At 39.7% G+C, this 13,992-nt stretch overlaps 1 protein-coding gene across 3 annotated transcripts in view; it reads left to right on the forward strand.

Moving 5' to 3' along the window:
• Positions 1 to 4,482: 4,482 nt before the first annotated feature.
• Positions 4,483 to 13,992, forward strand: part of sptbn2 (spectrin, beta, non-erythrocytic 2) — a 95,297-nt gene continuing 85,787 nt past the window's right edge. For all 3 annotated transcript variants that reach the window (XM_079606574.1, XM_079606575.1, XM_079606577.1), the window contains exons 1-2: positions 4,483 to 4,956; positions 5,363 to 5,470. In XM_079606574.1, coding sequence (XP_079462700.1) covers positions 5,454 to 5,470 — 17 coding nt within the window. In that variant the 5' untranslated portion in view covers positions 4,483 to 4,956; positions 5,363 to 5,453. The remainder of the gene's footprint in view (positions 4,957 to 5,362; positions 5,471 to 13,992) is intronic.

Below are 13,992 nucleotides of genomic sequence, written 5' to 3' on the forward strand. Positions count from 1 at the left end.
TTATTTTTTTCATGTTTGCATTGTATCAGTATCAAAAGAATACTTGAGCATAAGGCTTGTGCTTGTGTTGTGTGTGTCTTTATGAGACAGGAGTGTGTGGATCTAGACGTTCATGTCTGTTGAGCAATAAGTCTTGTTCCCACAGAGAACTCAGATAATGAGCAACGGCTAAAAATATCTCTAGTACATGCAAATTAAATAACATGTGAGACCCAAATGGAACAAGATAACGGTATGATCATGCTCAGTTGGCAAATAATATGTTTGAATACCTATCTGCTGTTATGTAAATGTCATTTGACAAAGTCCCTGTGCTCCATTGGCAAGAGTATTTTTATGTGGGAACAGACTAATGTTCAAAAATCTTCATCAGGACCAGTTCAGACCTGTGTTGACAAGTGTTTTTCCTATAGATCCTCTTCATCATCAGCAATATGTTTCATGTCGGCCACTCGCTATCAGATCTGCCATGTCCTGATGCATTGTTTATGTGCTGGGTTTGCGATTACCGACCAGCATGTGGGGCACATGCCCAGAGGCCCCAAGCAGTCTGACCCACCCCCAAATGGATCGAAGACCCCATCCCCCAGTAAATCACCCATCTGGAAAAACACAAGAGCCCCTGATTCTTTAATGTATCTATGCAAGCCTATGTAATGGAGGGCCCCATCTCTGTCACAAACAAGAGCAAGGGGCCTCTGAACTCCAATTATTTACTAATCAGTCAAAGGCATCCCTTCCCAATAATAAAACATAACAGTGGATACTGTTTTTTTATCAGTAGGCAAAAAGCTATATGGAGGCCCGCCGCCCTATATAGACAATTGTTGTTAAAGTCTGCATGAAACGAAAATGACGATTATCTTTTCTTCCCTTATATTGTGATTTATTTTATCCGAGTGAAATGTCCCGCCCTCGCCATCAGAGAAGAGATGTGGTTGCAAGAAGGTATAGGGAACGTTAATGTTTTTGATTCAAGATTAAGAGGACACATTAATTTAAAAATTATTATGATGTTGATGGATAAATCATATGAAACCTGGCAATACCCCATAAAAATGAAGAATTGTCCATTTTGATATTGTGGTGATTTTAACATCATCTCAAATGTAAAACCTAACGGCATGTCCTACCAGACGTGATGCAACAACATTCAAGTCACAAGCAATTTGTCTGTTCACACCAGATGGACATATGACTGATTGCAGAGCTGAAACTATTATGAGACAGCAGTTGCAGGACAGCTGTGCCATGCCGACAGTCTCAGACTGGAAGTTAGGGCAGAGCTACCGAGAGTGCTTAACCCACCCCAACCACTAACCCTAAAATTAAAGGCCAACTGAAGTGCCTTGGAACACACCGCTTTGTATGATGCGTTGACGTACTTTCCACTGAAACAGGAAGCTGAGGCAGGGCATATTGAATGGCTCCTCCCGTTTTTCAAATAGCCAATAGCATTTAGTTTACCTCACAGACTGCAAGTCTTACTTCACAGCACAATGGAAGCAAATCAGAGCTCTGATGATACGTTGGATTCAATAGTAGAAGTGTGAATAAATTCGAGCCATTTTATTCTTAACCAGTTAGAAACTCGATTCAAACTCGAGCGTTTGAGCAACCGAACACACATCTCCAAGCCATATTGCTTTGCGACGTGTCAACGGTTGCTAGGGTGACCGCCATCAAACAAACCAAATGTGGGACGATTACTAAGTTTGTGTGGGACAATGTGGGACATGTTACCAACACTAAAACATAACCTGAAACTGTTATAATGTCTATCTAACTTAATAAAAACATGTGTATTCTGCCTTTCAGCTGATCAAAATCACCCAGATATTAGTCCAGTCTTTACTCAAAGAACATTTTCTCTTTTTTGTTACCATTATGCTGCCTTAAAATTGTAATTTACCCAATTATCCATTTGTTTTCTGACAGGGAATGCATGTAACGAATCACCGCTCCACATTTAGATTGACAGCTGTCACAACCTACTTGTGACCGTGTTTACTCCTTTCTTTTCAACCATTGGATAACAAAAGGCAGTTATTTGTACTTCTGACGAAGCGCTGAAGTATTTGTACTTCTGACGAAGGTGAAAAACTACGCCGCAAAAAAATAAAATAAAATGCAAAATAACACATGCAGGTTTCCTAATATGATCATTAAAAACCAACAGACTGATGAAAATTCGATGATATTTTGATGATATTTGATGATATTTTCTCAATATGCGACGTGTGGGACAAGGGGTAAAAATGCTGTGCGGTACAACGCAAAACGGTCACTTTGGCCAGGTGGTATTTATAGCATAGGGGGCGTGACGCTTTAGATAGAGAGCATTTGATTGGACAGAAGATGTGATGAGAAGCTGAAGTCCGCGGTGATGTCATAAAAATCAATGATCCATTTTAGCGGAAGTGAGAGAATGTAAGTTTTGAATGCTTATATCTCCTTAATGTGAATTTCCTCATTGTTTTTCAAACATTAAGGCTAACATATTCATCCTAAAAGCTAAAAAAAACTAAAAATGTATTTCAGGGGGCCTTTAATGGGGCTATAATCTCCACCCTAACTTGGTGGGCAAACCAAGCCCGTCGATTTGGTCAGTCACACTTTAAATACATTTTAGCTTTTAAATAGTAACTCCATGTACCACTCAAGTGGTTTTACGAATTACAGCAGTAGCAAGCACGAGGTTGTCATTTGTCTATTTTTACAGGGCTATAAACACATTGAAAATAATGCACAAACAAACATGCTTGTCAACAGAATCTCAAAGGCTTTTATTAAATCAAGGAGTGAATTACTCACCCACTGCTTTAAAACGTACATCTGTTGGACATATTTAAAGGTAAACGCACAATAGCAGACACGCGAACACTTCGTATTTAGTAAATCTTACTGAAAATGGCCAAAGCAGTTTATATTCTAAAATCTGTTTAAGTTTTGCTCTTTGTAAATTAAAGGTATGTTAATAATAATTCATTACATTTATAGCGCTTTTTCTGAGACCTCAACGTGCTTAGAAGAGGAGGAATCTCCTCAACCACCACCAATGTGCAGCATCCGCTTGGATGATGCGACGGCAGTCATATTGAGCCAGAACGCCTACCACACACCAGCTTACTGGTGGAGAGGAGACAGTGATGAAGCCAATCAGTATATGGGGATGATTAGGAGGCCATGATGGACAGAGGCCACTGGGCATATTTTTGGCAAAAATGTTACAAAAATGTACTAAAAACAGACGAAAACGTTGTCAAAACTATCTCAGTTCACACGGATCTGCAAAATTTAACTTAAAAAGGCTGCATTATGCATGCCAGGGCAGTGGTTGGCGATGTCACGTTGTCAAGAAACACGTAATACGCATGCGTGCACTTGTAATATGCATGCGCATGACGTTACCGTTTTCACAAATTCACGTTTTTGTTGTTTACATGGAGATGGTAAAAGCAATGTTTTCAAAACCTTGCGTCTTCAGGCACTAAACCGGCATTGTTGTGCAATGAACAGGCAAAACGCATTTTTTTTCTTCCGATTTCAGTTGAAAATGGTGTTGTGTAAAACATACCCTAAATAACATTTGGATGTAAATGCAAGAGCCATACAACGGAGCATCCAGAGGATCAACTTTATGAGATTGCCCGGGTCTGGAGTCATCACAGCATCAGTATCTTCATCTGACTTTATTTTAGTTTTCTTTGCAGTTGAACGTTGTAAAAACACAAACAAACTGAATATCCATTCACGCCACATAAGAGGCAAGCAATATGTTATATAGGCTATTATATCTGCCAAAATTCAGATTTATCAGGACAACTTTGAGATTGATTTGATTCATTAGTTTATTTACAAAATAACAATTTAAAATACCTTAAAATAACTGCATTATATGCTTATTTTTTTTGTTAAAATATTATTTAAAAACTATTTAGTAAAATCTCAGTCGCGGGGATGTTATTCCAATTTCCATGGTAATCAAATATGTAAGTAAGAAGTAAAATAATTTTTTTCAAAAGTGACATAGGCCTTGTGTAATTTTGTCCCGGGCCCTGTCAATTTTGTCAGACCCTGGCCTATAGGGTCCACTGGCCCTTGGATCCAGTCTTTTGGTAGCTACCTGTGGACCAATGTTTAAGCATTACGACGAACTGGACTATTAAATAATATCATATTTACTAGAGCAACAGCCCAAATTACAGTCTGTCACACATAGCAACACATTTGCTTATCTCACTCTCTATATCTAATTTTATTTGCATAATGGTGGCAAATATCCATCCGCAGTCAGCCAAGCAAGTCCTAGTGTAGGCTGACTTCACTGGCACAATTGTTGTTTTAAAAACCCCATAGGCTTTACGAATACTGTATTTTCAAGAGAAAAAAGGACAGCAAAATTAATTCGCTCCTTGTTGTTCGAGTGCGTCCGTGGGCGCGAAATGCGTTAAACATACTAATCAGATGTGTGTCCCGCTCACTCGCGCTGCTGTCTCTCATGTGTAGGCGCTGTATGTATGAGCGCGATGATGCGACTGGGCCCCCGCAACCCCCCCTCGATCATTCATTCTTTCGTCTATCAGTCGGACTAAAGAAAGACGAGAGCGACACGCCGGAGGTCGCGTGGACACCAAGGCTGTATGACAATAACAAAGGAATTCAAAAAAATCGAAGAGAACTGAAATAACGGTTTGAAATCGGCGTGGTTACCTGAGCTCACCGTCACGCGAGGGAGTCGCTTTATGTTTCATAACCGCCCGCGCGGCTCGGGCTGAAAAAATACCCACACTCACACAATGATGCGGATTTAAAGGAAAAACTATCGAGTTATCGGGCTTTTAAACGGGAGGAAAACAGAAACACCTATATGATCTGGACGAAACCATCCCGCTTTGTCTTCGCTCAAGAGAAACGTTGAGATTCGTAGGATTTGAAAATACAGCCACGCCATCGGTAAGTCTGCGTTTCTAACGTTAACGGTCTGTTCATTTAGAGATTATTAAGCTTTAGTCAACACGAAATAATAATGGCCACCACATATTATACGGTTGTCAAAATTGTGAGGTAATATAATGCCCAGTTATCTCACACTGGCCCCGTGTGTGAGTGAGCGTGAATGACCATGCTGCTCGCCTTTTGTTTCGGCGTGTGTCTGTGTCCACCGCGCACATTCACTCCTGCCCAGACTACCATGTGAGCTTTCCACCCAAACATTACGGTTCAACACACTAATGTGAGGGATATCTGTACGAGTGGAGGCTATCTGGCGTTTTAAATGCAATGCAATGTGATGTAGCTCGCATCTCGGGCTTATTGCATGCTAACGTTATATCTGCTGTGTTATTTTGATTTGTCATAGGCGGTGGAGGGGGATGCATGGCCTCGCTAGCTGTTGCTCTGTCTGAATCCAACACTAGAGAAAAAAATCACCACGATATTGCCAAATTATAATGGAAGGAGAGGACAGGTAGTTACTAAACCTAATGCACTTAAGTGTTCTGCACAATAACCTTTAATGCCAGTGTATTGGACGTGTATCTGTGGCAGATTAGAGTGTTTAAAGATTGAATTAAATCGGACATGGCAATGCATGCTTTATAAATAGTGTGATAGGGCGAGAACACAGGATTTGATGACATTAACGCAGCATGCGGCGGAGGATGGAGGGGGATTACAGCCGGATCTACGGTCAGCGCTCGTGCTGCTGTTGACCGTCAGTGTCTCTTTCAGTTGGACAGGCTCTCATCTCGTCTGGATGGGGATTTCGAGGCACTACATGGTATCCCTGCTGGTTTGAGCACATTTTATTTATTTTTAGTCCCTCTACTGGACTTTTGAGTCATTTTTCAGGTAACGTTAACATGGCAAAATATTCCTCCAATTGAGCAGCAGCTGAGTGTTTGTTGAAGTTCTTTCTTCCACGCTAAACTGGTTGAGTACGAAATGTACTTTCTGTATCATGGTCTGTCCAAACAGTACATTTGGGAAATGTTGAAATATGGTCCTTATGTAATCACTCACAGTAGGCCTTTAGCTTTTGATGAAAAGGGAAGGATTGCTTTTGTCTCTGTGTGGAAATATTGGTTTAAATCCCATTTGTCTTCTTAGGATGTTCAAGGATAGGTCTTCAAGTGGCCCTTGCATCTCTCTCTCTCTCTCACTCACTCACTCACACACACACACACACACACACACACACACACACACACACACACACACACACACACACACACATGCTGACCTCATTAATTATTAGCTTATCATTAGATATTCCCACAGTTGTGCCTGTTAGATGCTGAAATTATTAGGGCTGCAGTTGCTAAATATGAAACGTAATCTAAAGTTTAAACCTTTAAGGAAGAGGCCACCCAAAAATGAAACATCGGTGTAGTTCCAAAACTCTATGCTTTTTCTTCTGCAGAACTCAATATAAGATATTTAAAAAATAGATGGTAAACAAACCGTTTTGGTTGCCAGTGACAAAAACATTTCTCAAAATATTTTCATGTTCCAACAAAGAAAGTAATACAAGTTTGGAACATCATTTTGTTTTTGTGTGAACTATCTCTTTAACATATCATAGTTTTGCTCTAAATATATCAAGGGTAATATAACAAATAGCCTAAATAAATAAAAGCACATGGGAACAGGAGCTCTCAGGTTGAACAGTGTGTGTGAAAACTACAAACTAGCAAGGTTGCCCATAATCTGCTGCCAACAGGAAGTTGTTTAAAGTCCCTGTAAAGTCAAAATTAAGTATGTATTCTGAGTTTGTCATATCACAGAAAAATATGTTATTAGCCACCCAGCCAAATTTGAATGATAAAAAAAGCCGGCAAGTACATAAAATAAGCTATCAAAATCTTGAAAAAATGAGCAGTGGTCTCTGCTCTCAAACGCTGGGGGCGTGTCCGCTGGCTGCGCTGAAACCACGCCCACTCGCGGGGAAGCTGCCGTCGCCACACTCAACTGTCACTGCTACAGCCGGAATGGATGCTCCTAGCAGCTTATTAGGTTTATAATTATAACATAAGCACACAAGGCAGCTTACCCTCATTGGTGGGCACGCACTGCCGAGGATGGCACCAGGTGTCGGCGCGACGGGAGGATGAAGGCCGAGGCGGGAGATAGTCGGTTCGGCCCCATTCACCAGTAACAGCGGATTATCAGAGCATCCCAGTTGTCTCCGACGAAAGTTTATAAAACTATCCCGTGTAAAATGATCACTATACAGAGGCGGGTTTTGGTGGTGATCCTCAGCTCTCCATCAAGGTGGCTCTTCACAAAATTAATCCACCTCTTCTTGATGTGATCGTTTTTAGGAAATTTAAATAAGGACACCGATCTGTTTCGTACGTGATCGCATCCAGGTAGTAGTCAAGAAGGCATAGCTAACTAGCAAACTGTAGGCTGTAGTAACTAATAATAGTAGGCCTACTGACTGACAGTAACTCGCGATTGAGCGGCAAACTGATGCGAATGTGCTATATTTATATTGTTAGGGAGCGCCGCGGCCAGCATCAGGGGCTCCAGTGCGTCATCAAGTAGGGGCGTGTCCAGTAGCTCAGGGGCTCCAGTGCGTCATCGAGCCCCCGTTTTAGCCCCGCCCAAAAAATCCGGAAAATAGCAATGGTGAAAAACTGTTTAACGGTCTAACTCCACAATTCAGTACTTCGCAGTTCACAGTCTTTGTAATATGTTTTAGCAATACATTTCTAACATGTATAATGTGTTTAGAATTTTTTTTTTGAATTACCTTTACAGGGACTTTAAAAGAACAGAACTCCGACATGTTTCATTTGAGCCAAAAGGGTGAACAGAACTTCGTTATGTATTCCATTTGTACCTGGACTGATCTCTCGTGGTCTACTTTTCATTTAGGCCTACCTGGTTATTTTTATGCACCTAGTCAATTTGAGAATTGTACAATTTTAATGAAAATTGCAATGTAATATAAAATGTTACATTAGAAATGCTTGTTAAGCATTTATTTTGATATAGATCAATAGCTTCTCTTTTTAAATCTGGAGACATGCTGTCAACTAATCCTGTTCTCAATATTTTACCTTATATTTTTTATATTGAAACAGTAAAAATATTAGCAAATGTGCAAATGGGTCATTCCTGTTGTTTTGAGGTACATTTTGAACTCTTTGATTTATTTGTGCTGCCCCAGAAATGACTAAGATCTTGAACCCCATAGATTGGTGTGGATGGGTGGGCAGATTGAAAGATAAATACATAGTTGGATACATACTAGCTGACAGATGGACAGACAGATCTGCTCAGATGTACTGATGAATCATTGGCTGGAAGTGGCTGTGTTTGCTGGTTTGGTGAATGGATGAAGAGATAAATGGATGTATGCATCAGTGTGGTGGCAAAGATGAGAGGAATGCGACATTGGCCCCCTAGAGTGCTGACGGTCTAAATCCCCCCCATACTCCCCTGTCTGTATGTTGCTGTGAGTGAGACCACTATTGTCTCGACGCACAGGGTGCTGTGTTTCTGTAAGCCAAGTCATCATTACCACTGCCGGTGCTTTTGTTTCCACTAACACCCCTACATTCCTACCCACCGCCACACTAGAGCATGGCGAGCTGAGATGGGCATGGTGATTATATGGTCTGTATCAGCATTTAGGGTTAGTGTAACTGTGAAACTTCAGGTCTGCGGGATGCTCAACCAACATGCAATAAGCTAGAATCAGGTCCAGAATATATCAGCTAGCCTTCAGACTTTAAAGTTGTAAAGCTTTAGGTTTCATGATTTGTTTGTTATTATTGATATGGTGTTGTTGGGTACTCTCTGTCAGGCAGGGTAAAGGGGAGGCTTTTTTCCAATGTAAAATCAGCTGCAGAGCTGCCCACACATCTTTTAGTATCTCCGTTTGCTTGGAGGAATTGCTTTTTAGTGATACCTGCCACAAAACCTGATGCCTGTGTCAGGGATATTTTAGTCACCAGGGCTCGCAAAATTTCTAAATCGCTGGTAGCCCTTCGGGCAGGCACTCTTCAGATTTTGGTAGCCCGAAATGAATTTTACTAGCCCACATAAAAAGACAATTTTTAATGTAGAAAATTGGTTAGGAGTCAAAACATGAATCAAAAACTTTTTCAAAACACAAATATCAACAATTGGATATAAAATAATCAAATTAGAATCATCAATACAAATATACATCTGGTTCTCTGAAGTGAAATGTGTGTGACCAGAATGGAACATGAATCTGTCTGTGGCTCAGCCCCCAATGAGGGTATTGTTGTGATACGTAATAGGTGATGATGTAATATTGGAGCACGTTGATCCCTAGTAAAGATGTTCTTCCTAAACTCTGATGCTGTCTAGTAATACTTCTGGTATGATAAAAAAAAAAAAAAGGTAACACTTTGGGTTAGGGTCTAACGCTCACAATTAACTAGTTTCATTAACATGCAGATGGCAGGGTTTTGTCATCACTGAGGTCCCAAATGTGAGGTAGACTAGTTAGGGGTGTTCGGGGGCCCGAGAAAATTTTGATTTCTCTGATCTACATATGTGCATTTTAAGATGTTTTGAATGCCAAAAAAATTGGACAACAATAGCTTTAAAACCATGTCACACAGCTGATTATTTTTCTCTCCTCATCAACAACACTCTTTTTCTCTTTGTTTTTCTCTTGGCCTGGCTCTTCCCGTCCTAAAGCTGAGCTTTGACTGATAGGCTTTTCATTTTTGTCTGTCAATGACGAAAGTAAACTTGGGGTCAGCTAATAGGTTGATTTATGAATCATTTTCTCAGACACGTTCATTTACTGAAAGCTACTAGGAAAGCTAGGTAGCCTAACTAAGTTTATTAAATTTATTCACAATATGTACACATTCATTATTGATCTTAATACAGGGCCATAGACAGGGCTTTATAATCAAATAGGTCCTAAATGTAGGGTTGTTAGGGGGTTCAAATTTTTTATTTCTCTGATATGTGCATTTCAAGACGTTTGAAGGCCAAAAAAGGATAAGAAATAGCTTTAAAACCATGTCAGCGGGCAGTATTTGTCAATACCTGCTCTCACTTCTTATCCATCACTCTTTCTTTTTCTCTCAGTCTCCTCATCTTGCCCTGTCTCTTCCCCTCCTAAAGCTGAACTTTTTTTAATTTACTGAAGGCTATAAATTGTACTAAATTCATTCTCAACATGTACACATTCGTTATTAATATTGTGCCTAACAAGATGAAAACGACTTTGTTTCTCGTCCCCTCACAATGACAGTAAACGAATTACATTCCACGAGTCATGTTACAAAGGCCTATTTTCAGTTCAAAATGGCGAATTTAGACAAGTAAATTCGTTTGCCTAATAATTTGTCATTTGTTTAACATTTATGACCTAAAAAAAAAGTCAAATGTGAAATATTTAGTTTAGCTACTTACATTATCGCACTTGACCATAAACTGAAGCGTCGAGTCGCTCTGCTCAAATTCGCGCTCAGTAGCTTCTGTGAATATAAATCCCGCCTACTTTGATTTGATTGGTAATCTCTAATATTCTGACATTGACGAGCAGTGACAGACCAATGAGGCTCAGATACACACACACACACACACACACACACCCTGTCCTCTTTTTCTGACGTGCGCTCTGTTCGGCGCCACTGCGGATTGAAGACGAAGAACGCGCTGAATCTGATTATAACAAGACTGAAGCGAACACTATTTCAGATAGCCCGTCGGGCAGGCCGGTTATGCACTTTGGTAGCCCGACTGGAAAACACAGGCGGGCGGGCGATTTTGCGAGCCCTGGTCACTTTAATCTACTTTATCTTGCAAGTATTATAACTGTAGCAGTTTTGCAAGGATACATTTTGGCATGTTCAACAAGTGCAGTAAATATAATATTTGGGTCTCACTATGCAGTGCAACTAACTGGGTGGATCTGACAGGTTTACAAGCATGCCCTTTAGAAGTTTAGGTGTTCAACTAATAGCAACAACGTAGCAAATGAACAGCCAATTGCACATTTGTTTTTGCAGTAGCATTTAAAGGGATTACTTCAGCATTTAGCTTTGTACCAGTAGAAAACCTGTAGGCTAGTATTTTCAAATTACCATGCTTCCCTCCCTCATGTCCCCCTGAGACGAGAGATTTATGTATTTTTTGTCTGAAAAAAATCCTCCAATGACGCAAAAATCGTCATTTAGAAGGCCAGTAGAAGGCGCTAGTTCCGCATGTTTTCAGCCCGCCCATAGAGGGTGGGATCTCACTCACAGAATGTATAGTGTCAGCCATCTTTTTTTGGAAGCTAAGCCAACAGGCTCTTGCTCTGTGGAGAAAGCGGAGTAGTAGGGGTTACCATACATCCTTTTTCCCGGACATGTCCGGCCGTCGAGATCTTCCAAAATGTCCGGGATTCGGCTTTTGCTTTCTATATTTGCCATTCATTGTTGTTTACATGAACACCTTTTGTTGCAATCTAACTGAATTAATTCTGATTGGTGAATCTGAATGTAGTGTTTACATGAACGCTAAACAAGTGATCGGTTGATGTGCGTTTATGCATAGCTAAGAAAATTCCCGCTTCTCCCTGAGAGATACAAGACCGGTGCGTCTCACAGGTGCCGCTCATCAGTAATCACACCACCGGCCTCGCGTCGTTCTCCCCCGGCCCTAAGCCGTGTCCTGCTCGCCACAGTAAACACAATGAATGGCGACTGTAGAACGCAAATGCCGAATCCCGGACATTTTGGGTGTTCTCGAAATCCCGGGCAGACTTGTCACGGAGACTCACGATAAAACAGCGTCTTTTAAGTTTCGAGTCAACTAGTAGCCTAGCCTAGTTGTTTACCTGCACTCTTACCGGAGTGGCCTCGTAGGGCAACGAAGCAAGTGCATTCTGGGAGTTGTTGTCTTTCATCCATATGAGCCAAAAATACATTTTCTGGCTTTTCTCAGTCTAGAAGGCTTCAAATTCAAAAATAATTTCACATTTCTACTACATAAATGACCCATTTTAAATACACATTTATCTTTCCAGAGGTGAAGTATCCCTTTAATTTTGATTTGGTTGATGGCCTTTTACACATCTCAAATTGATATTGCTTGGCAGGAATGAAACCCGTTTGTTTTTGGAAAAGAAAGCACTATTATGAATGCCTCTTCATAGCATGTAAGGTTTTTCACTTTTTTGTTTTAGAGGCCTTTCAATATTTGTGCATCAAAAGCCAAGTCAATTGTATGTGTAATTGTGTTTAGTGTTTTTTTTTGTTTTGTTTTTACAATACACATTGTAAGCAGCTTTATGGGAATTCCTGATGTTAATGTTTATAGTACTTTGATGCCTAATTGTGCAGATTTAGTTTAGTGCTTGGCGATATTATAGTTAACATTTAATAACGATATAAACAATAAAGCAGTTCAGATTTGCTATTGTAGCTATATCGCTTGATGTGAGTGTATTGTATGTATGCAGAGAGACCGACATGTTCACAAGTCCCCAAAGGCCAATTCCAAGTCAAGTCTCAAGTCTTTGTTCTATTGTTAGCAATAGTCCTTTCATCTAGCCTAGTCTAGTTGTTGCAATTAACAGTGTTTTAAAATATCCAAACATATTTTTACTTCAACATGTCTAATAAAGCACACAGAGTATTACTTAAGTCATTAATTCATTTTTTATTCACAATCAAAAACTATTACCTTCAACTATAATATAATATTATACCATTTTGGAACGCAGGGACGACACCACGAAAAAAAAAAGTGCTGTTTATTTTAAGCTATTGGAGTTGCCGTAGTTTACTGTAGGTCACTCAAGTAGGACTGCACGATTAATTGAAAATAAACCGCACACGGTTTACAATCCTTTTGGATTCAGTCACATTCTGACACGCATCCTGTCACCATAAAGTGGCCTGTCAATCATCTTGTCACAGTTCAAATCTTCCACATTTCATTTAATTTCCTACCGTATCGCAGAGAAATGCAGTAGCACATTGATCTGCAGTCGCGGGTCATTCATGTGGAGAACTCTCCTCATATTAATGCATGATATAAAGTAAATGGCCAAACGTATCTTTTTAAAAGTCTACATTGTTATTTCAGATGAAATATAAGGATAAAATCAAATAAATATTTTTTATTAGGTTCAACTTTTATCAGTCACTCAAACCTTTATCTAAACCTCTCACCGTCGGTCGAGCATATCTGCCATGTTTTGTAGGTTTTTTTAAACACTTTTTTTAACTCGTTTTTGTATTTCTGAACCGAATCCACCTCCAAAGCACAATGGGTTGTGGGCAATATTAGCCTTTAAAGTGTGTGTGGATGGATAGTATGGACATTGGGACGCTGGGTTATTTATTTATTTTTTGCGACTTAAGTGCTACTCGAGTCCAAGTCACAGACACGAGTTTCCATCTCTGCAGAGAGAGGTTGGTTATATTGTTAGATGTATGTGATATTTTTCATACTTCGGCCAGGATCACTTTAATTTGACAGTTGTATGATTCCAAATATGTGGCAGAACATTTAATCATTCAAAACAATACAACATTGAGGATAATACTACATCGTCATCTGTAGTCATCATTATTTTCGGCCAGACATTTAAACTTGTACAATACATTTTTCTTCCTGTTTTTCTAATTGAACATTTAGTAACCGTGTGAAAGCATAAATAACTGGGTTCTTTTTCACTCAAATTTACATATGGGTAATGTAGCCTACAGATAATTTATTTCTCATTGTGATGTTTTTCATTGTAGTTGAATAATACTACAATTAAAAATTATTCTCATGATATCAGTGGCTTAGAAAATGCTTTTTTTTGTTGCCCCAGATCATGAAAGGCTTCTATCACATCCACACCATCTACTGCATGCAGACTGTCAGTATAAAGTCAAAATATCTCTGGGACATAAAAGTGAAATATAAAAAAATTAAATGACCGAATCACATTTAATGGTGATCTTCCCCTTTAGCACTAAACTGGACCAGGTCAAGGTTTAGTATTAA

The sequence above is a fragment of the Phoxinus phoxinus genome (genome assembly GCF_949152265.1).
Source record: "Phoxinus phoxinus genome assembly, chromosome: 3".
Lineage (NCBI taxonomy): Eukaryota > Metazoa > Chordata > Actinopteri > Cypriniformes > Leuciscidae > Phoxinus > Phoxinus phoxinus.